Genomic DNA, 27,360 nt, shown 5'->3' on the forward strand with positions numbered 1-27,360 from the left:
TAGGTCACATATAGGTGGACGTCTTTGTTGACACGGGAATTAGTTTGGAGTCTATTCATTCTTCAAGCCAAACAATTTTCTGACACTAAAATGTATATATTTTTTGCTGACATCTACAATTTAAAATTTAGGCATTTAGCAGACGCTCTGAATCCAGAGCAAAAACAAAAAGCATGGCAATACATCACATACATAAAAAGTAGTTACCATGAAACATGCGTAAGCTAAGAACGTAACAGTGGAATATCTATATAATGAAACTATACATATAAATGATACATACTATACTATACATATATACTATAAAGTGCTATGACTACATAAAAATGCAAGTCTGTATAAGTATATGTATAAAATGCTATCTAAGTCCACGTCTCCCCACGGGGCTCCGGGTGGGCCAGTTCGGAACGGTTCCTTATGGTGAGATTAGTTGATGATAGTCTGTGCCTACGAGTACTTGTATCTTTGATTTCCTCAAGATTCAGGCCTCTGTCCAGACCTCAATCCAGGCGTCCGGCCTCACTTCACACGAGTGTTTGATTTTTTTCCCCTGTTGCTGTTGTTGGTAGACATGGCCGCCAGTTCCCACCTGATGTTGTGTGGGAGTCCAGACTGCTCCAGACCGTGCTGAAAAACTGCTAGCTTGCACAGCGTCTTGAGACTCGGACTTAAGTCTAAGATGTGCATGTTGCATCCTTCAAAGAGGATGATACGATCTCCCAGTATGCAACTGCAGTAGCACATATTATCATTGTAATTCGGCTCCATTGTAACCTTCGGCTCAAGCTTCTTCCAGGAGAAGGTCTCTGGACTGAATTTCCACAGATCGTTGAAGTTGAAGTCCTGCCATTCGTTTCGGCCACCGCATATGTACAGCTGTCCATTGTAGGCAAAGGCTGACTGATGCCAGTGTCCTCCTGAACCAAACTGTGTGGAAGGCGTGTCCAGACAGAGATTGGTCTCTGTGTCAAACACTCGGAGGACTGTGTCCTCAGAGGCCTCCCAGCCACCAAATACAAACATCTTTGTTCCGATGATGGCGGCAGAGTGATGTGCTGAAGCAGGAAATGGAGTTCCTCTGGTGTTAATTAGAGACCAGACCATTGTGCTGGTGTCCAACTTGTACATGTCATTAGTGGATCTATAAAGTGGATGATTCATGTTTCCTCCATGGATAAACATTACCTTCCCTAAGACGCAGGCTGAGTGGCCCGTCCTCCCCTCTGGAACAGTCCCAGCGACACTGGGTTTAAGCCATCTGTGGGCGTCCACATCAAAAGCATGAAGCACGTTGTAGTACTCCCTGGTATCCATGGAATCCATGTTATATCCTCCCCAGATGTAGACTGTATATTCCACCAACACAGCTGTGTGGGAGCGAGACCTGTGGGGGCCATCAAGGTCTCCTCCTCCCCCTGGCGTCACTCTGGGCAACTTTCTCCAACGCAAAGTCACTGTGTTGAAGACATTCACCTCAATCTTACCATTGTTGTCATTGGTTCTAAAGCAGTACACCTTGTTCTCCACTGCAATGGCAGACATCTCGCATGGCTCCGTTCCTTCCCACAGATGCAGCGTCCAGCAGGACATTTCAAATGTCTCACCAAGTTTGACAAATCCACAAAGTCGACGGGTCGCGTCGACCGATCAAGGAAGCCGCTGTCTGTCGATAGTGAATGTATTCTCGGTATAAAATATCTCTAGGCTCTATTGCTGATTACTTAGCTTAGGACCCCTGAAGTGGTGTGCGGTTAGAACTTAAACCAGGATGCTTCGACTTCTGCCTTCTCCCTGAAGCCGACCCTTGTTATATACTCTCCGACTATGCTTGTCACGATGACTAAGCCAGTTAGATCTATCCATATATGGTTCTACCACATCTATCTGATATCAGCACTAGGTCGGCTCAGGCCCAAATATAGGGATTTTCATACTAGACATGTCATATGTCATATAGCCCAACGTCCTAGTCAGAGTCTTCGTTACACTCTGCATTATCCCAGTCCAGGCAGGTTGCGGTCTTGACACCTAATCCTCTGAAGTTACTCTAAGCAGCCGGGTTCGTCGTTTTAAAGTCACAGAAAGGCGTTTGGTTTAGTCGACGTTTCATTTTAAAGGACACGGTTGTGACATAATGACGTCATAATGACGTCATCTGGCTTCCCTTGTTGTCTTGTTGTCGTGGGTTCTTATCGTTGTAGTATTCGATTTGGGGGTAACGGTTCTGAGAGCCCTCGATTTGGGGGTAACGGTTCCGAGGGCCCCTTCTGTTGTTCGATTGACGATAGTTCCGTTCTGGGGAGCGATCCGATGATGGCCTGGAGTTATCAGGGTGAAATTCTCGGTCCTGGGAGGAGTAGCTGTTTGGAAAGCTCCTCGGGTGTTGTCCGTGGCGGGCCGGATGCCGTGCGAGATGTAGCTTGGCTTCACGGTCGATGAATTTTACTAGGTCTACGAATGTGAGTTCAAGACCGGTGGCTTCTGTGTCCACCTCTTGTTCCGTCCATGCGTCTCGTGATCGCTCTGGTAACTTGTCGACGATGGACTCCATTACGAGGGTAGCCTGAGCCGTTCCTCCAGGCGTGGTCTCTAGTCGCTCTTGGAAGTTGCAGAGGAACTCGGCCAATAGCTCGTAATCGGCTGACGTCTGTATTTGTGGCCAGTCGCGTGCCTGTTGGACTAGGAGTTTAATGATGTGGTTCCACTAGTGTTGTTTTTGGCAGAAAATTTAGATTTTAGTTTCAGTCATAGTCTCTTGAATAGTTTATTTAGTTTTAGTCACATTTTAGTCACCTGGAATGTCTTGGTGTTAGTCTAAATCTACAGTTGATTTAGTCGACTAAAATGTGTTTTGGCGGTTCTTGGTGCCGTCGTAATGACTGTTTTTACACTCGCTGAAAATCTGCTACAAGCGTAGCAGATCCCCACAACGCGTCGCAGCATGACGCGTTGTGAGCTTGTAGGTCAGCTATTTTCAGCACATGCAACCATGTGTAAAATGATGGATCTCTTCTCTACTAGTCCCTTCTTAACATTTTAGTCTAGTTTTTATTTGTTGACAAAATTGTCAGTATATTTAGTCTTTGTTTTAGTCATCATAGCTTAGTTTTCATTTAGTTTCCATTCCATCAGTGGAAAAAATGAAGTCGACAAACAATTTTCGTCTCAGTTTTAGTCGACGAAAACTGCAGTTCATTGGAGCGACATGTCGCGGCACATGAGCGGCACACTGCCACTCAAAGTGACTACTGGTCAATCACAGCACGTCTTTTCCGGGACTTGTCAGAATCTATAGGTGCGTTCGAAACTTTGAATACTCAGTGCGCAAATATATAGCGAGCAAAGTACTTTTTTCTGTCTAAACCAAATCTCTTCTCCCAGAAGTACCACTGATCCAGAGTAATATAGTAAGAGAGTGGCGACACTATAGCGTTGACTCCCATTGTAACAATGGAATGCGGAAGTGCTCGTTCTATCTCAATGGGATAGTTCCAGCCATAGGAGCAATATTTGGAACTATCGCCCATAGGCACCCGCTTTGCGGCGAGATCAAAGCGTGTCACTACTCTCCTACTCTACACTCTGCACTAGGGGTGTCAAAATCGATTCGAATTAGAATCGCGATTCCGTTATGAATCCATTTTTTTTTTTTTAATTTAATTGTTTGGGTTACAGTTACAGGGGTTTTCACTACATGGTGTCTGTGATATGAAATGTAAACGTACCCTATATCACAGTAAACATCATTTTCAAGTTACTGTAGTCACTTCAGTTCAAGACTGGAGTAGATTGTGATGAAATCCTATGTATTGAATCGAGAATCATTTTGAATAGAAAATCGTTTTGAATATGGAAAAAAAATGCTTTTGAATTTAGAAAAAAAATCGCACTGATCTACAAAGCTCACAGTGAGCTTGTATAGATCTGCTTGCAGAATGCCCCCCCCCCCCCTCCCCCAAGAAATAGGGATGCTGGGCTTGCAGGGGTTAACTCTGTGTGCAAATGTCAGATCATTTTTCTAATTACACACCACCTGTTGTTCTTTCCCACCACAGATCCCAGCGGGAGCGCGCGCGCTGCCTCTCTGCGTACATGTGTGTGTGAGTGAGTGGGTGTGTGTGTGCGTGCGTGCGTGTGTGTGCGACAGCGCAGCGGGTGCTGCGCTGCTTCTCTGCGTATACATGTGTGTGAGCGTGCAGAGCGCGTGTGTGACGACGACGACGACAGCAGCAGCCGCAGCAAGCGCTCGCTAGCGCCCCCATATGGCCTCGATGCAGGACGGGCTGAACTTCACGGCTCCTCCCGTCGGCAAGGTCCTGCTGCTGGGCTGCATCGCTGCCGCCTCCGCCTTCGTGGTCACCATCCTGATCGTGGTGCTGTGTGTCGGCTGCCAGAGGTGAGTTCATTAACATGGAGCCCGCCAGAAACGTATAGTAACCGTAGAATTACTTTTTTTCTGGCCCGCCCCGCCAGAACCGTAGACCGGTGGTTTTCTTTTTTTGTAATTTATAATTTTTATTGATTTTTTACATTGACACCTTACAGCATACAAACATCAAACGTCGTATGCCAAAACGAATCTAGGCAACATATACATCAGTGTCCAAAGGATAACTAAAAACATTAAAAATGAAATAATAAACAAACAGAAAAGAAAATTGAAGAAGAAAAGTAAAAAAGAAAAGAAAAGAAAAGAAAAAGGGAGGGGGGGGGGGGGGTCCTTGGGTTGTGTTAACCAAAATACATTTGTTTTGTTTATGTTTTTGCACCGTTCAAAATAAAGATGACAGTTAGTGTAGTGGGACATTCTCATACGTTCTCTGTGGCATCCAAAATTCCTATGTAGTTCCATAGGGGTGACCACATGCTCCAGAATTTGTCTGTCTTTTGGTTTTCAACCAGTGGGTCCGGGGACCACCGGTGGTCCTTGAGGGGGTTCCCGGTGGTCCCCAGCTAAATGATGGAGAGTTGGTATATAACCATTATAGATCTGACCACTTATAGATCTTTAACTCTCAAGAGCGTAAATTTGGTTTCAATTTACGCTCTCAAGAGTTAAATTATTGTTAAACATCTGCATTACTTAATTTACAAGGAGAATGCAGAATGATTATTATTATGATCAACGTTTGCCTGTTCTATGGATGGAGCCAACATCAATACAGCATGGAATTGTGGACAGCATCTTATCCAACAACAACAAAATATTCAAAGTTTTGGGTCTGAGAGGCAAATGGTGGTCCGTGGCTCAAATGCCCAAAAGATAATGGGCCTTGATACAACAACGGTTGAAAAACACTGCCATAGACCAGGGGTTCTCAACGTTTTTGGCCGGGGACCCCCGGAAATGCTTTGGCAATGTCTCGGGACCCCCGCCCCGCCCCCCAATATAAATTGACTGCTACAATAACCTTAAACCATTTTGGGCGGGAACCCCTTTTGGTGTTTTAAGCATTATGTTAAAATTTAGCCATTGAAAAATAGCAGATCTACAAGCTCATAGCGCGCCACCGAGTGGCGCGCTACGAGCTTGTAGGTCTGCTTTTTTTTTTTTTTTTTGAAAATAATTTGGGGACCCCCTAAAATAATTTGGCGACCCCCCGAGGGGTCGCAACCCATGGGTTGAGAACCCCTGCCATAGACTATAGGTTTTGTATTCTTTAATCCATCTTTTGATCGGATCGCATCAAGAGCTGCCGCTCGTTAGCATAGCAGTGTAAGTGGGACAGTGGCCGCGGCCATTTTGAAGATGCGCGCGCATCCACTTGCACGCTATGTGCTGCTTTCAATGGCCTGTATCTTCAAATCGGCGCAATGAATGTCGTTTCTGGTGAAAACAGGCCGACAGCAGGCGCTGTGATACTCGCAGTCAGGTTTTCTCTGCACCGAGCGAGATAACGACAACCGGTCAAGACACCACACACAGCACTATGTCATCGGAACCATAGATATATATAAACTCTAGATGGCTCAAGGCGGAGTTTCACCTGGCAGCCATCTTACTTCGGGGCTACAGTACAGTATGTTCAATGGCAGCTCAAACAGAAACAGTCATAACTCGCTCAAATCTTGACGGATTTACAGGGTTGGTTTATTACAAACGTTGTCAACGTGGCTATGATTCAGGATGCTTATCTGCTTAATTTATTTTTATATGAACGTCGTATAAAAGCATATAAGTATGCGGACGTCTCTGACGTTTATAACAAACCAAACCGTTTGAAAATCGTTTGAAAATTGAGCAAGTTATGGTCATTTAAGAGTACATGCCCCATAGACACAATGTTATGTGGCCCGAGGTAAGATGGCCGCCACGTAACGACGTCGCTCTCCATTGGCCAACAGCGCGGGTGAGCTATCTAGAGTTTATATATATCTATGATCGGAACAGCCGGTTACGGATATTTGGCTCTTCAAAATAAGGGTTGAAAGCGGTATAACAAAAAACATCGCATGGATACACCTGGGACGTATCCTCAGTGATGTATCCCAAGGTCATCAGGGTTTCGGGTCTCTCGAACATCATACCCCTCACTCAGACGACCCAGGTGATCGAGTCCCGACTGACGTCCCAGTAGCTACCCTCGATCAGTCCCATTAGGGAAAAACCAGGGCCACACAATCCGTTGGAACTACTCCAGAACTACTCTACCAGGGCTGGGAGGTACGCTTCTGGTGCATGGAAGGACTAGGCACTGTGGGTTGACTCCTGTCCGGGCCCCTCCTACGTCTCACCAGGTCCACTCCTGCTCTCCCCATGCCCAGGACCTGTGCGTTGCACCAGAGTCCCAGCACAGACACTTCATTCAGGAGTGGTGGGCAATAGTTCCGCAGACTCCACCCGAGCGAGAAGGTGGTGCTGCGGGCTCCCCTTGCTGCTTGAATGGCCCTCCTAAAGGCCTCACCGAGGGTTTGTTGGGCTTCCTCCTCACGGAGGACACAGGCTGGGGTGCTAACCCATACTGGTAAACCTTGGCAATGCGCGATAAATAGATTAATTAATCCTGGCGGGCAGTGTTAATAGTGACCATCCAGATCGTGGTGCTGTGTGTGGGCTGCCAGAGGTGAGTTCATATCATGATGCTTGAAAAGAGAAAACTATCGACTGAAAACATAAAGTATTTCTGAAAATGTTTACTACCGTAACAAAGTCAAGTGTAAAAGTCTGGGCCAAAAGCTCATTCACTTGAATGGGGGTATACGTGTATTTGCTTCTGCAGCCTGTAGGAGGGGAAATAGCGACATCTGCTGGTCCACTAAGGGGAACTGCAGGCAATAGTCGTTCTTCCGTACGAGCGTCAATTTCGAGAGCTCTCCCTTTGCCGCCTGGGTGAGATACACACCCAACCATGTTACAGCGACATGCACGGTACGGTCACTGTCACTGTCACGCTTCAATAATGGACTGTTTAACCAACAACATAACAGAAGAGAATGAGCATGAGATGATGTCAAGATATGGCAGAATGTCTTGGACATGAATGAGGAAGGTGTGATTCTCTGCATGCTCAACATCTCTCCTGACACACCATTATATCACATTATTATTATTATTTTTAATTTTTATCCCACGATTTTGCAACCCATCTTTTTTTTTATTACCCAGTGTCAATTATCTAATGTAATCCTGGGCGCTACACTTCCTCTGCCAACCTGGGGGGGGGGGGGGGGGGGGGGGTCAGCGGACTAACCTCATGCTTCCTCCTTCTATGCATGAAGAGTCCAAGCTGCTTCTTTTCACCTGACAGGGGGGGGAGTTTCCCCAGTTGGACGTATCGCGTGGAAGGAACACGTTATTCCGACCAGTTCCTTTCCCCTTCCATCAGGCGCTGGCCAGGGGGAGGTAGTTTAGAGACCAGGATTACTGCATGTTTTTTGTGAGGGTACCTAGTATACAGATACTAGGTACAGAACATGCAAACTCCACACAGAAAGGCCCTTTCGCCAAGCCCGCCTCGGGTATATGGGCACTGATGATGCGGAGGAGGGAACACGCCCCCCCAGCACCCCCCACAGCATCCCCAGCGGGAAACGAACCCAGGACCTTCTAGCTGTGAGGCTACAGCACGACCGACTGTGCCACCGTGCCCCCCCGTTATATCACAGTATTAACGCTGCTTGACGCTCACCTCACATACTTTCACTTTCCTCAGCGGAAATGTGTCCACGTCTCGTCTTGTCCGTTATTTACGTACCATAGCTATTGGTGTTGTAGTCCAGGGGTTCTCAACCCGTGGGTCGCGACCCCTCGGGGGGTGGCCAAATTATTTTAGGGGGTCCTCAAATTATTTAAAAAAAAAAAAAAAAAAAAAAGATTTTTTTTAAATTTTATTTTCACGATTTTTCAAAAATAGCAGACCTACAAGCTCGTAGCGCGCCACTCGGTGGCGCGCTATGAGCTTGTAGATCTGCTATTTTTAAATAGCTAAATTATAACAATGCTTAAAACACCAAAAGGGGTTCCCGCCCAAAATGGTTTAAGGTTATTGTAGCAGTCAATTTATATTGGGGGTCGGGAGGGAGCGGGGCGGGGGTCCCGAGACGTTGCCAAGGCATTTTCGGGGGTCCCCGGCCAAAAACGTTGAGAACCCCTGTTGTAGTCGAGTCCACCTAAAGCGAGTCCGAGTCGAGACCGAGTGTGATAGGTACAGAAAACACTGCGAAAGCAGGCAGGCGCGTCAGCTGCACTCCGTTACCTAATTAACATAGCTGTCTATTAGCGTCAGACAGCACTAGTATGATGTTAATGTGAATGGGCTCCTCATAATATATAATTATCTGATAATGTTCATGTGAATTGGCTCTTCATATTAACGTGTATAAATACATTTATTTTTCATTGCATTGTAGTGACTCGAGTTGACTCGGTGGGGGGGGGGGGAGTACCGAGTCCCTTGGTCCACGACCGAGTCCAAGTCCAAGTCAAATTAAGGGTCGAGACAGAGACGAGACCGAGCAGTCCAATGTGGTCTCGAGACAAGTCAAGGACTCGAGTATATACTACAACACTACTAGCTCTAGTGATGTGTTATTATAATGTGTTATGAATTGCTGCTGTGTGTTCACAGGAAGGGGAAGACGCACAATGTCTCTTCTGAAGGTAGCAAGCACCGCCTCATGGACATGGTGAGTATAAACCGCTCTGACCTGGAGGGGGCGACAAACGCTGGATTCACACCGGACGCGGCGGAATCGTTGCTGCGAAGCGCCGGGTGTCAGGGTTAAGACTCATACATAGTCTGGATTTTTGGTGGTTAGGTGACCACCGAACTACAACATGACGTCACAAGCCGCGGTGAAGAGCAGCCCTTCTCTCTGTTTTTACTCACCACTGCTCAACGTTATTTCAGCTCCGGTGGTCACCTCACCACCGAAAATCCAGACTATGAATAGGCCTTTAGTTATAAAGGATAGAGTGAGGACCGGGAACGACAGCCCCGCCCCCTGCTATTAATTTCAATAGAAGTTGCTCAGTGGCGGTTTTGAAGCACCCGGAAGACTGCCCCGGAAGTACCATTATAACTCAATGGCTTGAGCGAGCGGAAATGGCTCGAGCGGTCCGAGTTGACGCACGTTACGCACATGCCGTCACTGAACGTCCGTCCATCTCCATTAACGTGCTGCAGTTCCACTTTTGGCCAGTAGGTAGTGGCAGCTTCAACGTTAGCCAGAGCCCTTCATGGGGGCTTGGGGTTACCGCACGAGTCTAGCCTCGCGTAGCCAGACATCATCATCATCATCGCTGCGTGGATATTAGTTTCGTCCTTCTCAGTACTTTTTTCCCCCCAAAAGGGCCGGTTACAAAAAGATTCAAACGGACTCTATTGGTTAGGCCTACCACCAATCAGAGCAGTGATCATATCGTTTTTAGAAATTAGCCACATATCAAGCTTGTTTTGATCCAAAACGCAGCCTGGACGAAGAATCCCAGATATTAGGATTTGGTACTTTAAGTATCTTTTTACTTGAATACTTTTGCACTGTTACCAAATGAATTCTGAACACCAGACTTTTTAACTTGTATTTCTACATTGAGGTATTGATACTTTTACTCAAGTAAAAACTGTGAATACTACTTCCACCACTGCTGCTGCACGCCCCCAGTGCATCCAGCGTCCCCGGCGGGAATCGAACCCGGGACCCTGTGTTCAGCGTTAAGTTTCGGCGTTTGAATTGTTTACGCGCTGCTTCCGCGTCCAGTGTGAAACCAGCGTAACTTGATTCAGCAGGAATTAAAACCTTAATTAGTACTCCATCTCTCGAGGAGAATAACAGTTTTACAAGCTAACCTACCACTGACATATATATATATTTTTTGCAACCCCGTTTTTCACCCAGTGTCAATTATCTAATGTAATCCTGGGCGCTACACTTCCTCTGCCAAGCTGGGGAGGGCAGCGGACTGACCTCATGCTTCCTTCAATGCATGAGGAGTCCAAGCTGCTTCCCCGGCCGGACGTAGCGCGTGGAAGGAACACGTTATTCCGACCAGTTCCTTTCCCTTCCATCTCCAGGGGGAGGTAGCTTTCGTTTTTCACTAACCTTTGACGGATCACCCCCTCGCGATTGTACCTCCATTCCATGAAAATCCACCTGAAAATTGTTTTCCATCGTTTGTGTTTGAGTCGAAAAATATTCCACCGCTGTGATCCGAAACATTAACGAGGAACAGAGATCAATGGACTACACACCATAGACTACATTGTGCCTCGATTTCCCAGAAGCCGTGAGAATTGAGCGGAAGTGGGTTTTTTTGGGTCACGTGATCCAAACGTGTGACCGACCGGGTTGTCCGACGGAAAAATGTCTTAAAAGTTGTCAAAAAACGTCAAATAAATCATATAAAACTAAAGTCGGGAATAGCGTGCTCCGCAGGGAAAGACAATGGGAAAAAATTCGGGAATAGCGCGAATCGCAGGGGATGTGTTAATACATGTTGAACTGTGTACAATGTGTATTTCTTTTGTCATCAGGGAACCCTAAGACAGTCTAAACTGTATATGTGTGTATATGTATATGTGTGTATATGTATGTATGTGTGTACATGTCTATGTGTATGTGTACATGTATGTGTGTACTTTCAGGGAATCCTCAGGCAGTCAAGCAAACTTCGCTCCATCAGTAAATCAGACACTGAGATGAACAAGATGAACTGCAATGGCAAAAGTGAGTGTTTATATTATATTATATTATACTAGCCCTTACCCGTTGTGAGATATTGCCCTTGTGGCCGCAGGGGGTACTGCGTCCTGGGTGTGTTTTCGCATTTTTTATTCACTAATAAATTCATTATTAATCATTAATGTGTAAAATCGAAAAAAGGGCTTCGTTAAGACCTCCATATTATTATGGTCAATGCCTGTGTGAAAAGGGAGTGATTGGTGCAGGCAGTGAGGAGATACGGCGGTGTTTCTGACACACACACACACACACACACACACACACACACACACACACACACACACACACACACACACACACACACACACACACACACACACACATATTCAGACATTGTCAGAATTATAGTATGATGATGATGATGATTATATTATATTATCGCTATAATGCTATCAGGCAGAAGCCTTGAATCTCAACTGTTGTGAAGTTGGTCGAACCGACAAGGCTCCAAAACGTTTGATTGATTGACAACAAGCATGTGTACAAAAACAAACAATTTAGTCAAAAGGATTACATGAGAAAACCCAGAGGTGTATTGCCATTGTGATCCCACAATGCTGCAGTAAAAGAAAAACAATTATACAATAGTATATACAATTTAGTTCTAACATCGTGACTATGTGGATCTTAAAAATCTCTTTAGGGAGGACTTGAAAGTAGAAGTAGACACAATAAATGTTGTGTGACTGTAGGCAACCCATTCCATGTGACAGCTGCAGAATACAAAAAAAAGAGGCCTTTCCAATACTACTTTTAACTTTGCACTGAACAAAAGTTGTGGTGCTACTCCCTTTTTAAGTGGTGCAACCACTTCCTTAAGTGACTATGGTCCTCATTCACAAAGGAGAAATACGCAAGAGTGTAACGGAAGCGGAACGGAAGCGTAAACAGATGCGGGAAATTCCGTCCGATCACGCAACGTTGTTTTGCCGTGCAATTCAAAGAGCGGTGTGTACCACAGGTACGCAGGTGTATGTTGTGAGGTACGCAGGTGAATGCGAGCGGGTGCCAAATGATCGGAAAATCAGCGGATAACTTCATTTGCATTGATCCACGCCCCATTTCACACCATAAAAGGCGTCAAGCATGACTCAGCAGACAGCAGTAAAAAAAAAAAAAGAACTATAGGCCTTACAGCTCAAACGAAATAGAGGTCCTCTTGACGGAATGCAACAAAATAATGATATTTTCCAGTATAGTGGCTTCACAAATTAAAATTAAAATGATTGCTGGACAGAAATTAGGCTATACTGCCGCGGTCAGTCAGTGCTGTGCAGATATATCATGAATATAGCCCTCTATTAATTTCATAATTCCACAGGACCACAAACAAGTTTTTGCACCATTGTATAAAGTATACCACTATAGGCCTACCATACAAACTGTACAAACTGACACTCAATCCATCAAAGGACAGGAAATTAAAAGAAAATGATCTGACCATGTCAAGCGCCGGAGCGACGACCACCACCTGCAGTCTCTTTTTTTTACATCCATATACCATTATATTTGTGCGTGATTCTTTATATTGTCTATAGCCTACCATTAAACTATATAAATCATTTTCCCAAGCTTACAAAACGGTGAACGCTGCTCCGCACCGCTACGGCAATGGCAAGCTGACTTACGGTATAAAATGCAGCTTGGCCATTTATTTATTTAAGTTCGGGACCAAGGCAGCAAGCTAGCCTATACTTGGCAATTATATTATAAAGCCTTTTATTTTCTATTGAACAATTGCTCACTCACACCTTTGCAGAGGTAAAACATATATCCGATATTTTTATCAGAGCTGCATTGATTCATGCGGGGAATAGATTAATATCATCTCACTGTCATCTGTCTGAATGCCATGTGGAGAATGGATTTGTTCTGATCATGGACACGTAGGCATAGGCCTATGGCTATTTAAATTTTCAACCATATACGGCGGGTAGCCTCCTCTTTGTCAGATCTGAGTGCAGGTTCATTTCATGATGTCGTCATATTAAAAATTAAAATGATTCACGGGACATTTGGCACCAAACTTGATTGATCTCATGATGAGATCAATGTAGTAGCCTACAGCCTAGCTATAAGTTCCCCATATTATAATTAATTAAGGTGCACTGGCTTAAAACTATGACTGGCCGAATTGCACGCGCTGATGCAATAATGTGGACTTCTATATTTCTATAGGGCTAATTAGCCCTCGTGACTGCTGTCTGTCTGTCAGACCGGCATGTCTGTGAACCATAGAAATAATCTGTTCTGTCCGGGCCAGGCTCGCCGTTATATTCATTTTCCAATGTGAATTTCACCCAGATTGGACTGTCCACACACACACACACACACACACCGACGGCTCCGTTCTTTTCGCAAATCTAGAACTTCCTGCCAGAGAGCTAGCAAATTTAAGACATCCGGTTGCTTTCAGAATAAAAGCGTAGTTAATTAAATAATTATTACATTACATTATTAGTATTGTTATTACATTACAGTTATTGTGAAGACACACATTATGTTTCTGTGTAAAAATAAGTAATTAAATAACGTAAAAAAGTTATCTAAATGGATAAATGCCCAAGTCCATGCACTGGAGTGCCCAAGTCCATTCACTGGAGTGCATGGACTTTATAAAGTGGACACTGGACAAAAATCCCTGCTATGTATCGACTAGTGTGACATACGCACATGTCCGGGGAGACCTCCTCTACAACACCACACTGTCCGCTAAGCACCAGAGGTGTAAAAAATTTAATTGGCACACCATACAGCGAGGTGAAACATAAAAAAATGTCCCATTTCCAGACTAAAGTCAACTAAAGTGGACACTGGACAAAAGTCCCTGCTATGTATCGACTAGTGTGACATACGCACATGTCCGTGAAGACCTCCTCTACAACACCACACTGTCCGCTAAGCAGCAGAGGTGTAAAACAAAAATTGGCACGCCATACAGCGAGGTGAAATATAAAAAAATGTCCCATTTCCAGACTAAAGTCAACTAAAGTGGACACTGGACAAAAATCCCTGCTATGTATCGACTAGTGTGACATACGCACATGTCCGTGAAGACCTCCTCTACAACACCACACTGTCCGCTAAGCAGCAGAGGTGTAAAACAAAAATTGGCACGCCATACAGCGAGGTGAAACATAAAAAAATGTCCCATTTCCAGACTAAAGTCAACTAAAGTGGACACTGGACAAAAATCCCTGCTATGTATCGACTAGTGTGACATACGCACATGTCCGGGGAGACCTCCTCTACAACACCACACTGTCCGCTAAGCAGCAGAGGTGTAAAAATTAAATTGGCACACCATACAGCGAGGTGAAAGATACAAAAATATCCCATTTCCAGACTAAAGTCAACTAAAGTGGACACTGGACAAAAATCCCTGCTATGTATCGACTAGTGTGACATACGCACATGTCCGTGGAGACCTCCTCTACAACACCACACTGTCCGCTAAGCAGCAGAGGTGTAAAACAAAAATTGGCACGCCATACAGCGAGGTGAAACATAAAAAAAATTCCCATTTCCAGACTAAAGTCAACTAAAGTGGACACTGGACAAAAATCCCTGCTATGTATCGACTAGTGTGACATACGCACATGTCCGGGGAGACCTCCTCTACAACACCACACTGTCCGCTAAGCAGCAGAGGTGTAAAAATTAAATTGGCACACCATACAGCGAGGTGAAAGATACAAAATATCCCAATTCCAGACTAAAGTCAACTAAAGTGGACACTGGACAAAAATCCCTGCTATGTATCGACTAGTGTGACATACGCACATGTCCGTGGAGACCTCCTCTACAACACCACACTGTCCGCTAAGCAGCAGAGGTGTAAAACAAAAATTGGCACGCCATACAGCGAGGTGAAACATAAAAAATGTCCCATTTCCAGACTAAAGTCAACTAAAGTGGACACTGGACAAAAATCCCTGCTATGTAGCGACTAGTGTGACATACGCACATGTCCGTGGAGACCTCCTCTACAACACCACACTGTCCGCTAAGCAGCAGAGGTGTAAAACAAAAATTGGCACGCCATACAGCGAGGTGAAACATAAAAAATGTCCCATTTCCAGACTAAAGTCAACTAAAGTGGACACTGGACAAAAATCCCTGCTATGTATCGACTAGTGTGACATACGCACATGTCCGGGGAGACCTCCTCTACAACACCACACTGTCCGCTAAGCAGCAGAGGTGTAAAACAAAAATTGGCACGCCATACAGTGAGGTGAAACATAAAAAAAGTCCCATTTCCAGACTAAAGTCAACTAAAGTGGACACTGGACAAAAATCCCTGCTATGTATCGACTAGTGTGACATACGCACATGTCCGGGGAGACCTCCTCTACAACACCACACTGTCCGCTAAGCACCAGAGGTGTAAAAAATTTAATTGGCACACCATACAGCGAGGTGAAACATAAAAAAATGTCCCATTTCCAGACTAAAGTCAACTAAAGTGGACACTGGACAAAAGTCCCTGCTATGTATCGACTAGTGTGACATACGCACATGTCCGTGAAGACCTCCTCTACAACACCACACTGTCCGCTAAGCAGCAGAGGTGTAAAACAAAAATTGGCACGCCATACAGCGAGGTGAAATATAAAAAAATGTCCCATTTCCAGACTAAAGTCAACTAAAGTGGACACTGGACAAAAATCCCTGCTATGTATCGACTAGTGTGACATACGCACATGTCCGTGAAGACCTCCTCTACAACACCACACTGTCCGCTAAGCAGCAGAGGTGTAAAACAAAAATTGGCACGCCATACAGCGAGGTGAAACATAAAAAAATGTCCCATTTCCAGACTAAAGTCAACTAAAGTGGACACTGGACAAAAATCCCTGCTATGTATCGACTAGTGTGACATACGCACATGTCCGGGGAGACCTCCTCTACAACACCACACTGTCCGCTAAGCAGCAGAGGTGTAAAAATTAAATTGGCACACCATACAGCGAGGTGAAAGATACAAAAATATCCCATTTCCAGACTAAAGTCAACTAAAGTGGACACTGGACAAAAATCCCTGCTATGTATCGACTAGTGTGACATACGCACATGTCCGTGGAGACCTCCTCTACAACACCACACTGTCCGCTAAGCAGCATAGGTGTAAAACAAAAATTGGCACGCCATACAGCGAGGTGAAACATAAAAAAAATTCCCATTTCCAGACTAAAGTCAACTAAAGTGGACACTGGACAAAAATCCCTGCTATGTATCGACTAGTGTGACATACGCACATGTCCGGGGAGACCTCCTCTACAACACCACACTGTCCGCTAAGCAGCAGAGGTGTAAAAATTAAATTGGCACACCATACAGCGAGGTGAAAGATACAAAATATCCCAATTCCAGACTAAAGTCAACTAAAGTGGACACTGGACAAAAATCCCTGCTATGTATCGACTAGTGTGACATACGCACATGTCCGTGGAGACCTCCTCTACAACACCACACTGTCCGCTAAGCAGCAGAGGTGTAAAACAAAAATTGGCACGCCATACAGCGAGGTGAAACATAAAAAATGTCCCATTTCCAGACTAAAGTCAACTAAAGTGGACACTGGACAAAAATCCCTGCTATGTATCGACTAGTGTGACATACGCACATGTCCGTGGAGACCTCCTCTACAACACCACACTGTCCGCTAAGCAGCAGAGGTGTAAAACAAAAATTGGCACGCCATACAGCGAGGTGAAACATAAAAAATGTCCCATTTCCAGACTAAAGTCAACTAAAGTGGACACTGGACAAAAATCCCTGCTATGTATCGACTAGTGTGACATACGCACATGTCCGGGGAGACCTCCTCTACAACACCACACTGTCCGCTAAGCAGCAGAGGTGTAAAACAAAAATTGGCACGCCATACAGTGAGGTGAAACATAAAAAAAGTCCCATTTCCAGACTAAAGTCAACTAAAGTGGACACTGGACAAAAATCCCTGCTATGTATCGACTAGTGTGACATACGCACATGTCCGGGGAGACCTCCTCTACAACACCACACTGTCCGCTAAGCAGCAGAGGTGTAAAACAAAAATTGGCACCAGGTCACAGAGCAGGGATTTCTGTCCAGCGTCCACTTTAGTCCACTGTAGTCTGGAAATGGGAAGTTTTTTATGTTTTTTGACCTGTGACCTGGTGCCAATTTTTGTTTTACACCTCTGCTGCTTAGCGGACAGTGTGGTGTTGTAGAGGAGGTCTCCCCGGACGCGTGCGTATGTCACACTAGTCGAAACATAGCAGGGATTTCTGTCCAGCGTCCACTTTAGTCCACTGTAGTCTGGAAATGGGAAGTTTTTTTATGTTTTTTGACCTGTGACCTGGTGCCAATTTTTGTTTTACACCTCTGCTGCTTAGCGGACAGTGTGGTGTTGTAGAGGAGGTCTCCCCGGACGCGTGCGTATGTCACACTAGTCGAAACATAGCAGGGATTTCTGTCCAGCGTCCACTTTAGTCCACTGTAGTCTGGAAATGGGAAGTTTTTTTATGTTTTTTGACCTGTGACCTGGTGCCAATTTTTGTTTTACACCTCTGCTGCTTAGCGGACAGTGTGGTGTTGTAGAGGAGGTCTCCCCGGACGCGTGCGTATGTCACACTAGTCGAAACATAGCAGGGATTTCTGTCCAGCGTCCACTTTAGTCCACTGTAGTCTGGAAATGGGAAGTTTTTTTATGTTTTTTGACCTGTGACCTGGTGCCAATTTTTGTTTTACACCTCTGCTGCTTAGCGGACAGTGTGGTGTTGTAGAGGAGGTCTCCCCGGACGCGTGCGTATGTCACACTAGTCGAAACATAGCAGGGATTTCTGTCCAGCGTCCACTTTATAAAGTCCATGCTCTCCAGTGAATAGCATTTATCCATTTAGATAACTTTTTAATTACTTATCTTTACACAGAAACATTACTTATTACTTATTTTTACACAGAAACATAATGTGTGTCCTATAGCATCGTTTAAATGCTTAATTTATAGTTTTAATGTGCAAATTAAACTTTTTTTCAATACTCTAGAGGGTACTCTTATTTTGAAGAGATCGTCCACCGGAAGTCTTATATTTGCTCACTAGATTTGCCAAAAGAACAGTGCTCACACCGACAGTGTGACTCAAAGGAGCTCCGTAACAAAACAATTTCAATAGGCCTACTGCAGGCATTACTACACTAAACAACATTGGATTCGTACAGTGCAGAATGCAGATAAGTGTATGTTCTTATAATAATTGTGAGTTTGTTTTTTAACATGTAGCGCGAGTCCGCGAGAGCCGATCTACAAGCTCACAACGCGTTGCACTGCGAGTAGAAAGCTGTCAAGTGAGCAGCGCAATCGCGCATGCTAGAAATATCCTAATAAATAAATAAAAAGGTGTCGGGCTTGCAGGGGCAGTTTCTGTATGGGACTCTAGGCTAACCTGCCTCTAGAATGCTTGCATTTAGGCATACAAGTGATACTTGGCTTTTATATAAGCTATCATTTTTTTATGTGCTGACCAATGTTGACACATGCCTACATATTTTATCTGAGGTTTGGGGACTTTTAATTGAGTCAGCATGAAGACTAAAGCCTTCTGAATAAATCTACGCAAGCAGTACACGACCCTCTGAGGTGGCGCAGCTTTTAGCGGAGATTCCGACCATCCGACGTCACCGTCAAGTTCACGTTGAAGTTCATGAATTCCCACGTAATGTGGGAATCGACGTAAATGCCTGTCCGCTCACGCTCCGCTCACGTTACGTAACGGTATGAGCGTAAACGCCGTTGTGAATGAGGACCTATGTGTGTGGCTGGCTGGATGGGTGGGTGGGTGGCTGGCTGGGTGGGTGCGTCTGAGCACGAAAACAGCATGGTTGTTTTTCACCACCGGTGCGCAATCTAACACACACACAAACACACACGCACGTATTAACAATGTTGATTCCGGGTGTGCCAGTACAGTACAGTGACAGTACAGTACAGTGAAGGGTACAGTAGAGGGACCCCCACATGGTAACTCTGTCATTTCTCAACCGTTTCGGACGCGGGGCGGCTCGCCGGAATCGGGCCGGCACCCTGGGTCTCATGTGGGTCTGGAACCTCATGCTTCCTTCTATGCATGAGGAGTCCAAGCTGCTTCTTTTCACCTGACAGGGGGGAAGTTTCACCAGCCGGACGTAGCGCGTGGAAGGAACACGTTATTCCGACCACTTCCTTTCCCCTCCATCAGGCGCCCCGGCTGGCCAGGGGGAGGTAGTTTAGAGACCAGGATTACTTCATGTTTTTTGTGAGGGTATCTACCCTAGGGGATACGGGGAGAACATGCAAACTCTACACAGAAAGGCCCTTTCGCCAAACCCCGCCTTGGGTATGGGCACTGATGACGCGGAGGAGAGAACACGCTGCCAGCACCCACAGCGTCCCCAGCGGGAATCGAACCCAGGACCTTCTAGCTGTGAGGCGACAGCACTACCGACTGTGCCACCGTGCCCCTTGGGTGCCTTATTTTTAATAGTCCTGTGAACTATACGCATTTTCATGAACGACATACCAAGGCCTTGGTGTGCGTGCTGTTGGCCTGTCGCGTGTCCCCCCACTGTAGAGCGTGCATGTGCACATCTTGTTACCGGGGCGGACCAGGGTTTTTTCCAAATCACCCAAATCTCTGAATGCTCCTTTAAGGAAACATGCAATACAGAACTAACCACGTTCCAAGCCGACTTGATTGTCAAGTTAACTGGAAGCAGCTGTGTTGTTGTTTGTGTGCATGCAAACCACACGGACTTACAAGGACACAACATATTAATCATATAGGTGTACAATATAGAGCACAATAAAAATTCTCATTTTTAAACGGGGCGCATACGTTAGACAGAAAGACGTACTAACACAGTCTGACAACATGCATGGTCTCGAAAGAAAGAAAGAAAGAAAGAAAGGACACCAGATCATACCGTCTCAGTTTATGCTCAGTAGGGACAAGACAAATTTGGATTAATGTCTTCTAACAAACAGCCAGTCCACAAATCCAGGCTCCAATTTACGGTCAATGAGCTTTATTTATTTTAGTCCAAAAGTACAGCCATAGATCTAACAATGTCACTGAGTGCTGATACTGTACACAGCATTGTCTCTGTTCCTCTTTCAAAATGATCCGGCACAAATCATCCCTCCAGGCTATTATGCATAGTGAGAACAAAGGAAGATGATGACGACGACGTTTGTTATTGACCAAGCGCCAATTATACATGCGTGAACATGTCATCATCATCACCTTTATTTAAACTCGGGAATACAATTGAGGACAAGCCCTCATTTTCAATGTAGCCGAGGTTATACAATACAACACAATACAATCAAAATACATCCAGTACACCTTACATTAAAAATCCGGGTAAATTACAAGAACTTAAAGCAGAACAGCCAATCAATCAAAAACAATCAAAATAAAGAAAATAAAATGACAGGAACACTCACTGTTAAAATGTTTTGGAGCATTCCTTTGAACTAACTGAATGATGTCAGGGAGCTCAGTTTTAAAGATTTTCGGAGTTCATTCCAAGATGTTGGGCCGCTGACAGAAAAAGCTGCGTTGCCCAGCTCTGTCTGAGCATGAGGAACCTTGAGTTTAAGAAATCACTAGAGCGAGTCTGATAGGCGCTATCGTTCAGTTCCAGCATGGAGCAAATAAAGGCAGGGAGCATCCCAGCAATAGCATTATATAAAAGCTGGTACCACTGTTTATCCCGCCTCTCAGTCAGAGTAGAGGATAAAACTGAGTTCACATAAAGTACACAGTGGTGGGTACCGTAATTATCGCCCGTAGTCCACCTTAAGTCCACCACAGTGTCTAGGCTCTTCAAAAGTGATGGAGCAGCAGACCTATATCACCATAGTCCAGGACTGAGAGACAAGTGGCCTCAATTATAGCTTTTTTTAGTAGAGTTTGGAAACTTATTTCTATACGAAAAAACACGTTTTTGTCTTAGTTTAGAGACAAGATCAACTATATGGTATGTAAAAGAAAGTTTGTCATCCTGCAGCCAAGATGTATGTGTACACGTGTGTCAAAAGGATAAGGCAGAGGAGGTATACAGGAGGTATGGTCTCACCAGAGCCATCTATAATAGAAGAGTTGCGACATTGAGGGGGAAGAAAACAGCCCGGTCACGTGGTTCATGTACTCACACGAGCAGTGCACATAGGCCCTCATTTATCAACCGTGCGTACGCCAAAATATGGGTGTACGCCGAAATTACCGCAATTTTCGGCATTTACCATTTGCGCCAACGTTTGATTTTGAACTTGAGCCAAGACAAAAACCACGTCTGGTCGGGAGCTGTCGTACGCTTTGTCCTCACCTGTTTTTCTGTCGTAGAACAGCGGAGCAGCATTGTTTGACCAGCTGAGAGGCTGTCACAGGCATCGAAACATATGTATTCACTCCTAAAATGTTTATATAAAACTGTATGTATATGGGCTAAATGTAAAAAAGAAAAAAAAGTTAAGGAATACATCAACGATGTGTCTTTGTGTCATATGAAATTAGTAGGAGATTTCCAACTTTACAAGCAAGCAATTAAAATCGCGCATTTAAAAACAATGTTGCAAGTTAGATGCGTAAGCCATAAACAGTGTTTTGCATGATGAGCGCATACATGCGAGGATTTGGGCTGAGGATATTTCCATGACGGGACGTTGGAGAGTAGGCTATAGTGCAGCGCTGCAGCTGCGGAGAGTCCCAACATGGGTAGCCTACTGTAGCCGAATCTACAGCAGGCCGATGTCTTTCTGGAGTTACAGTAGCCTATGTGCAATCTCCTCCTCGTTTAATAAACCCGACGCGTCGCTCGAATGCCAAAATGTGCCGTGCCGGCGTGCCAGCGCAAAATTGGGGACCGCTGACCGCATCGGAGTTAGGTATAGGCTAAACCACCCAGCCAGGCTGCCAGCCCACCAGTGCCAGTGTGCCACATGAGGCTGGTTTAGGCTGCACATTTATATAATTGTCAGTTGACTACTGCGACTAGCGAGGTAATCTAAATAGATTGTCATGAACGTGCATGGTCGCGGTGTCATGAACGGACCACAGTGATAGAGACAGACAGGACAGGAGAGGAGGAAAACAGCAGCGTGTGTGTGCGCCTATTTGTTATTTAATTCATTGTTCACATGCAGGTTCAGATTTTCGTTCAGTAATATATTGTTGTAGGCTATATTAAATGAATAAATACTTTAATAATTTAATATAGGCTACAACTAACAACACACGGCAGGCGCGTAGCGCGGATCAAATGATTGACTGGGCAAATTAGCATGGGGGGGGGGGGGGGGGGGGGCGCATCCACGGCCGATAGAGAAGTGTGAACTGTGAACGGTTTGGGGAACCATTTTAAAACAAAGGCGGCTTGCATGCTGTGGTTTACTAACCAGAAAGTTGCATGCACAAGGCTCAGTTGGGCCAGCTCTAAACTGACTGGGCCACGGCCCGTATGTGCGTGTGTGTGTGTGTGTGTGTGGGGGGCAGCAAGGCAAGCGAGGCGAGAGGAGAAACAGACAGGGTACTTTACAGCTACAGCTTTATTTAATTCATACAGGTGTTCGTTCTTTATTTATTTAAGATAGGCGACAACAAACCAGTTGGACTTGCAAGTTGCGTGTGCGTGCGTGCGTCTGTGTGTGTATGAGAGTGGGGGTGACTTTTTTATTGACTTTTTTCGTCATGTAACTATGGTTTCCAAGGTCGTACTGCAGTTGTTCATGTCGCAAAAACGAGGGCGAGGCTTGATTTCATAGGGCGTGCCAGATAGATTTCAGCCGTCACATTTATAAACGTCCGAACGAAATTAAGGAAGAAACAGCTGTCTGCGATCACTTTGTAAATGCCGACCCGACGTGGGTGTACTACGAATCCTACACTCGAATTTGGGCCAGATTTTACACTCGATTGATAAATGAGGGCCATAGACTCCAATGCATTCCGTAAACTTCCGGTTGTCCCTATTTGAAGCCTTAAAGGGTAAGACCACTTTTGTTGAGGTTTGGGTTGTGTAGTTACTTTGCCATGATGTAACTCCAAATGTGGACAAGAAATACAAAATAACTGCTCCAGTGATTAGAAATTGATAATTCAAAATATGCTCCTCATTGATTTACATTGTACGCTAAAACACTCTCAAAGTCACTCTTTTAGTACGTAAACAAACACAAACAAAGTTGATTCAGACAATATGGAGCTTCACCAAAATTCATGTGGTTTTATTTTTTCATAAAAATGTTAACTTCCTGTTGATTTGTCCATTTTATTGGGAAGAAAACCCGGACTGGATCCGTGGATCGGGGTCCAGATCTTCAAATAGTAAAATCAACAGGACGTTAACATTTTTATGAAAAAATAAAACGACATGAATTTTGGTGAAGCTCCATATTGTCTGAATCAACTTTGTTTGTGTTTGTTTACGTACTAAAAGAGTGACTTTGAGAGTGTTTTAGCATACAATGTAAATCAATGAGGAGCATATTTTGAATTATCAATTCTGATCACTGGAACATATTTTTTAATTTCTTGTCCACATGTGGAGTTACATCATGGCAAGGTAACTTGCACAACTCAAACCTAAAAAAAAGTGGTCTTACCCTTTAAATAGGGACTTTCCAATAGAAGTCTATGTAGAAGAATTGGACTGGCCCCATGAAGTGAACGGAGTTTGCGTAACTCTGTCTAACTCTATGGCTCTGGGTCTCACGAGCCAACGTCATACGTCCAGTATACAGACACCTCTGTAATCCATCTCTGAGTGACCATAAACACCTCCTGTCGCAAGAAATGGCAAAACGCCCTCGCTCCTCCAAGACAAATGTCCTACAGCGTGACAAATGTCCCACCGCGGCACCGTCGGAGGGAGAGAGATCCAGGTATTAATTAAATCCTCCGGTTTCCGACACCGGGCCGTATATACAAAGTGCTTCAGTGGCTTCTTGAGCAACCAATGGAGCGAGCTGCGGTCCGGCTAGCCAGATTCGTTGAGCTATAGGGGCAGTTTACTGAGAGTTCAGTTTGGTGTTCAGTCTCAGAACGTGTCAAGACATACTTTAGTCCTCTCCCAACTTTCTTCATTTCGGAATAACTCAAAAAGTTACTGTCTGGTTGGACTGTCTGTGAAGTATAGGCTATACAGTAGCTGCCTTTTACAGGTCAAATCAAATAAGAATAAATACTGTTTTAGGGCTGTGGATATTAATAGCAGCCTATTATCTATATTGTAAAGAGTATGGATGGATGTAATTACAGTCAATACAGTATAGGGACAACTATCTCTACAGTATGGCAATATAGCAGGCTCTAGATTGTAGATAAAGGAAGTTATATGGTAATGCAAACCTCTACAGCAGGGGTTCTCAACCCGTGGGTCGCGACCCCTCGGGGGGTCGCCAAATTATTTTAGGGGGTCCCAAAAATATTTTCGAAAAAAAAAGAAGAAAAAAAAAGTTTTTTTTAATTTTATTTTCACGATTTTTCAAAAATAGCAGACCTACAAGCTCGTAGCGCGCCACTCGGTGGCGCGCTATGAGCTTGTAGATCTGCTATTTTTCAATAGCTAAATTATAACAATGCTTAAAACACCAAAAGGGGTTCCCGCCCAAAATGGTTTAAGGTTATTGTAGCAGTCAATTTATATTGGGGGTCGGGAGGGGGCGGGGCGGGGGTCCCGAGACATTGCCAAAGCATTTCCGGGGGTCCCCGGCCAAAAATGTTGAGAACCCCTGCTCTACAGTATGGCAATAGCAGCCTCTAGAATCTAGATAAAGGAAGTTATATGGTAATGCGAACCTCTACAGCACAGGGGATGTATGGATGGTAAGAACATGTAATAATAGCAGCCCTTGCATGCCTTGGCCTTGCAGAGGCATCTGAAAAGCACTGTCCTGGCTGGACAGCGCACACCGCTCTCTAACTCTGAGCTTTCTTCATTCTCAAGACAGGCAGCATCCTCACACCTCTCTCTAACTCTGAGCTGTCTTCATTCTCAAGACAGGCAGCATCCTCACACCTCTCTCTAACTCTGAGCTGTCTTCATTCTCAAGACAGGCAGCATCCTCACACCTCTCTCTAACTCTGAGCTTTGTTAAAAACTCATTCGCTGCCGAGATCGTCTTTTGACGATATGATCGACGCTTAAGAAAATGCATGTTTTGGGTGAATTCGATAGCATTCGCGGGACCTGTTACATATACTGTAGCGATTTTACACTTGCCGTTTCCCCATTTCCGAGATAAACGGCTTTCAAAATAAGACGGTTAACAACACTGAAGTGAACGGCGGAAACCGTGGCAATCTACGAGTATCGATTCAGGCACCAGGTGGCGGTGTCTTCAGCGAATGAGTTCATCTCAAGAGATGCGGGGCAGCATAGTCACACCCTCTCTCTAACCCTGAGCATTGTTATTCTCAAGGCAGGCAGCATCCTCACACCTATATCTAACTCTAAGCTTTGTTCTCAAGACAGGCAGCATCCTCACCTCTCTCCAACTCCCGAGCTTCGTTAATCTAAAGGCAGCTATAGCATCCTCACACCTAAATCTAACTCTGAGCTTCGTTCTCAAGACAGGCAGCTCCCTCACATCCCGTCTGGGGCCGGGGAGGACGGGGAGCACACTTACTCGGAGGTTGGCCGCCGTTCCTCCTCCGCCACGGGCGCGCGCACTACTGACGATGCCCTCTATGCCATGGTAGGCAGGGCCGGCCAGACGGACACCCCGGCCCCTCCCGCCGTGCCGGCCAATACGCCGGCGCCACCCGACCCGGACGGGGAGGGCGCGGAGGGAGGAGGAGAGCCCGAGGTGTCGCCAACAACAGCCCCGCCGCCGCCGCCCCAGGAGACGACGAGCAAGGCCGAGTACGCCTGCGTGCGCAAGCTGAGGAAGGCCGACAAGGCGCCGCAGAAGAGGGACAGCGGCACCGACATGGGCGAGCCGCCGCCCGCGGGGCCCACCCGCCACGCCCCGCCCTCGCACCCGGCCCCGCCTCCGCCGCACCACCCGCACAGCGCCAAGCTGCCCCGCCGGAACATGGAGGCCTACAACCTGCCCACCTTCCCCAAGGTTGGTACCCTAATATGATACCCTAAAACCCTACAACCTGCCCACCTTCCCCAAGGTTGGTACCCTTATATGATACCCTAAAACCCTTCAACCCTTTACCTTCCCCAAGGTTGGTACCCTAAAACCCTTTACCTTCCCCAAGGTTGGTACCCTAAAACCCTTTACCTTCCCCAAGGTTGGTACCCTAAAACCCTTTACCTTCCCCAAGGTTGGTACCCTATACACGATACCTTAAAACCCTACAACCTGCCCTCCTTCCCCAAGGTTGGTAGCATGTGACATAACTTTTCTGTTTGGATGTATAAGGGGCAAACTATCAATGGGAAATTGCACCTAGTTACCACCCTGCCTTTAACATTAATGGCAAGATGGCCACTGTCTGCATATGGTCAATAGCAGGGGTTTCCAGGTCTGTATAGCAGGGGTTTATAGATCTGTATAGCAGGGGTTTATAGATCTGTATAGCAGAGGTTTCCAGGTCTGTATAGCAGGGGTTTATAGATCTGTATAGCAGAGGGGCTACCAGGTGAACCGAGAGCAGTTCGGTACGTGGTCTGAGGGGCAGTGAGAGAGAGAGAGAGAGAGAGAGAGAGAGAGAGAGAGAGAGAGATAGAGCAATGATTAGAGGAGAGGAAATCAATAAGACTCTCCACTGTGTCCTGAAGTGTATGTCTGGCCAAGAAGACACACTACCTGTCCGTCTGTCTGATGAGCATTCACCATGGACCAGTCGATGGCATTATAGAAGGACAGACAGACAGACAGACAGACAGACAGACAGACATACAGACAGACAGACAGACAGACAGACAGACAGACAGACAGACAGACCAGTCGATGGGGCATTATAGAAGACAGACATAGACAGACCAGTCGATGGCATTAGCAGACAGATAGACAGGCCTCCAGGCGGCTGTTGATTTGTTTACAACATCCTGAGCCAGTCTGCTCAGAAAGGCTTATCTCACATCATTCAAAGCATTCTATTTCGTCGAGGAAACTTCTTTATCTATCAAAGCATTTAACCTTTTTGTTTCTTTTTGCTATTTTTTTACGTAAATGAACGCCCTACTCGATCACAC

The 27,360-nt window shown here is 45.5% G+C and overlaps 1 protein-coding gene across 1 annotated transcript in view; it reads left to right on the forward strand.

Moving 5' to 3' along the window:
• Positions 1-4,271: 4,271 nt before the first annotated feature.
• The window catches only part of LOC306933998 (uncharacterized protein), a gene marked incomplete at both ends in the record, with an annotated part of 38,983 nt that continues 15,894 nt past the window's right edge, over positions 4,272-27,360 (forward strand). The window contains 4 exons of the mRNA XM_079516389.1: positions 4,272-4,396; positions 9,069-9,126; positions 11,085-11,166; positions 25,782-26,278. Coding sequence (XP_079372515.1) covers positions 4,272-4,396; positions 9,069-9,126; positions 11,085-11,166; positions 25,782-26,278 — 762 coding nt within the window. The remainder of the gene's footprint in view (positions 4,397-9,068; positions 9,127-11,084; positions 11,167-25,781; positions 26,279-27,360) is intronic.

The sequence above is a fragment of the Electrona antarctica genome, assembly GCF_951216825.1.
Source record: "Electrona antarctica genome assembly, chromosome: 2".
Classification (NCBI taxonomy): domain Eukaryota; kingdom Metazoa; phylum Chordata; class Actinopteri; order Myctophiformes; family Myctophidae; genus Electrona; species Electrona antarctica.